At 53.8% G+C, this 1,652-nt stretch overlaps 1 protein-coding gene across 1 annotated transcript; it reads left to right on the forward strand.

The window, feature by feature from the left end:
• Positions 1-192: 192 nt before the first annotated feature.
• On the forward strand, positions 193-1,601 carry Pmar_PMAR008001 (hypothetical protein; the record flags this gene model as incomplete). The annotated part of the gene is made up of 5 exons (XM_002777601.1): positions 193-330; positions 376-526; positions 571-700; positions 748-1,518; positions 1,563-1,601. Coding segments are annotated over 5 exons (1,229 nt in total), but the record flags the coding sequence as incomplete, so codon positions are not given.
• Between the last annotated feature and the right edge of the window lie 51 nt (positions 1,602-1,652).

The raw sequence follows: 1,652 nt of genomic DNA on the forward strand, positions 1-1,652 counted from the left end.
ATCTTAATGACCCTCGTACTATCCCTCTTGCTAGCCTGCATCAGTTGGCAAGCCCTCTCAGCCCCCTTCCGATGGACGGTGCTGGACCAGGGTGGAGGCCCTGGCGCCCGCGACAGGCCGGGTATCGGTTTCGATCCAGTTCGTAAGTTGAGCACCACCTTGGGAGCTCACTAGTGCTCTCCATTGTTTCAGGTAGAAATTTGATATCCTTTGGTGGTCGTTCTGGAAGTACGTTGTTTCAAGACACGTGGTTCTTCAACGTGGACAGTCGAACCTGGACTAGAGTCAATGTACCCAATCCTCCCGCTGCGAGGTTCGATGCCATCGCCGGTAAGAGTGCTCCTTTCGCCTCGTCCCTGCTATTAGATTCATCAGGCTATGACTTGACGACGGGCCTCTTCGCCATCTCCACTGGTGATGCTGCGCCCGTCTTCTTCAACGATCTCTGGGTGCTGGTAGACTATGCTGGTCCGAACCCACAATGGCGCCGAATTGACAACCAATCGACTCTCTCATTCGAGCCAAGGTGAGCATCGTCTCGCGTCATAGCTACAGAAGCTGGCCGATTAGGTACGGTTGCGGTGGCGGTATGAACCCAGATGGTTATTTCTACATTACTCATGGGTTCAGCTCTGGGACTCGTTACTCCGACACCTTTCGCTTCCGGCTCTCTGCCACTAGTGGAGGGTCCTGGGAAAAGGTAGCTCTCAGTCCTGTGCATGCGGCATTATGATCGCCTTCTTTCAGCTATCGGAGACGTTCCAGTACGGTATCAATGAGCCCCATGGGCGTTGCTTGGTTGCTAATGCGATCCCTCTGGACAGCAAGTTTGGGAAGTTTGTTATGCTCGGTGGGTGCGCCAATGGCGGCAGACACGGTGGCCCCTGCCCGGCCTACGATACTTGGGCCTTCGACCAGTCGATGAACTGGCAACGTCGATCCGATGCACCGGTACCTATTCAATATGGTGACTTGGCTGCTTGGGGAAGCGACAAGATAATCATGTATGGTGGAAACGGTGGGAATCTCGCTCAGCCCATCAGCATTACCGAGCAAAACCCGTCTGATGTTCATGTCCTCGATCTCAACACGAATGAGTGGGAGAGCTACACAGCGGAGCTGCCCAGCGGGGTACCTGGACTCACGCCTCAGTCGAGCGCCATCGCCTTCCATCGAATGGCAGTAGCGAGCCTCGATCCGCCGATTGTCCTCTTATTCGGTGGTCGAATCAATGGTCATGTGTTGGAGCTCACCGGTGGTCCCGTTGGTAGCCCGAGAACTAGCGGTTGGTTCTACTTCTCTTGGATATGGATTCACGGTATATTTATGTTCGCCGCTTGGGGGTTATGTCTTCCTATCGGTGCTTTCATTTTCCGATTCTTCCGGCACAAAAAGTTTGCCTGGCCAGTTCATCTCGCTCTTCAAAGCATCGGAATAGTCTTCAGTATTGTTGGGTTCATCGCCTCCTTTTACACTGGCGGCCGTTTCGACTTCGCCCATGCGTACGTTGGCATTATAGTATTCATTCTCGGGTGTTTGCAGCCGATCAATGCGGCATTCAGATGCCACCCCCGTGGACGAAACTTCCTTTGCAAGATTGACTACAGCAAGAGGTTCATCTTCAACGCCATTCACCAACTCGGCGGGCGTGC

The sequence above is a fragment of the Perkinsus marinus genome, assembly GCF_000006405.1.
Source record: "Perkinsus marinus ATCC 50983 genomic scaffold scf_1104296951252, whole genome shotgun sequence".
NCBI lineage: Eukaryota > Perkinsozoa > Perkinsida > Perkinsidae > Perkinsus > Perkinsus marinus.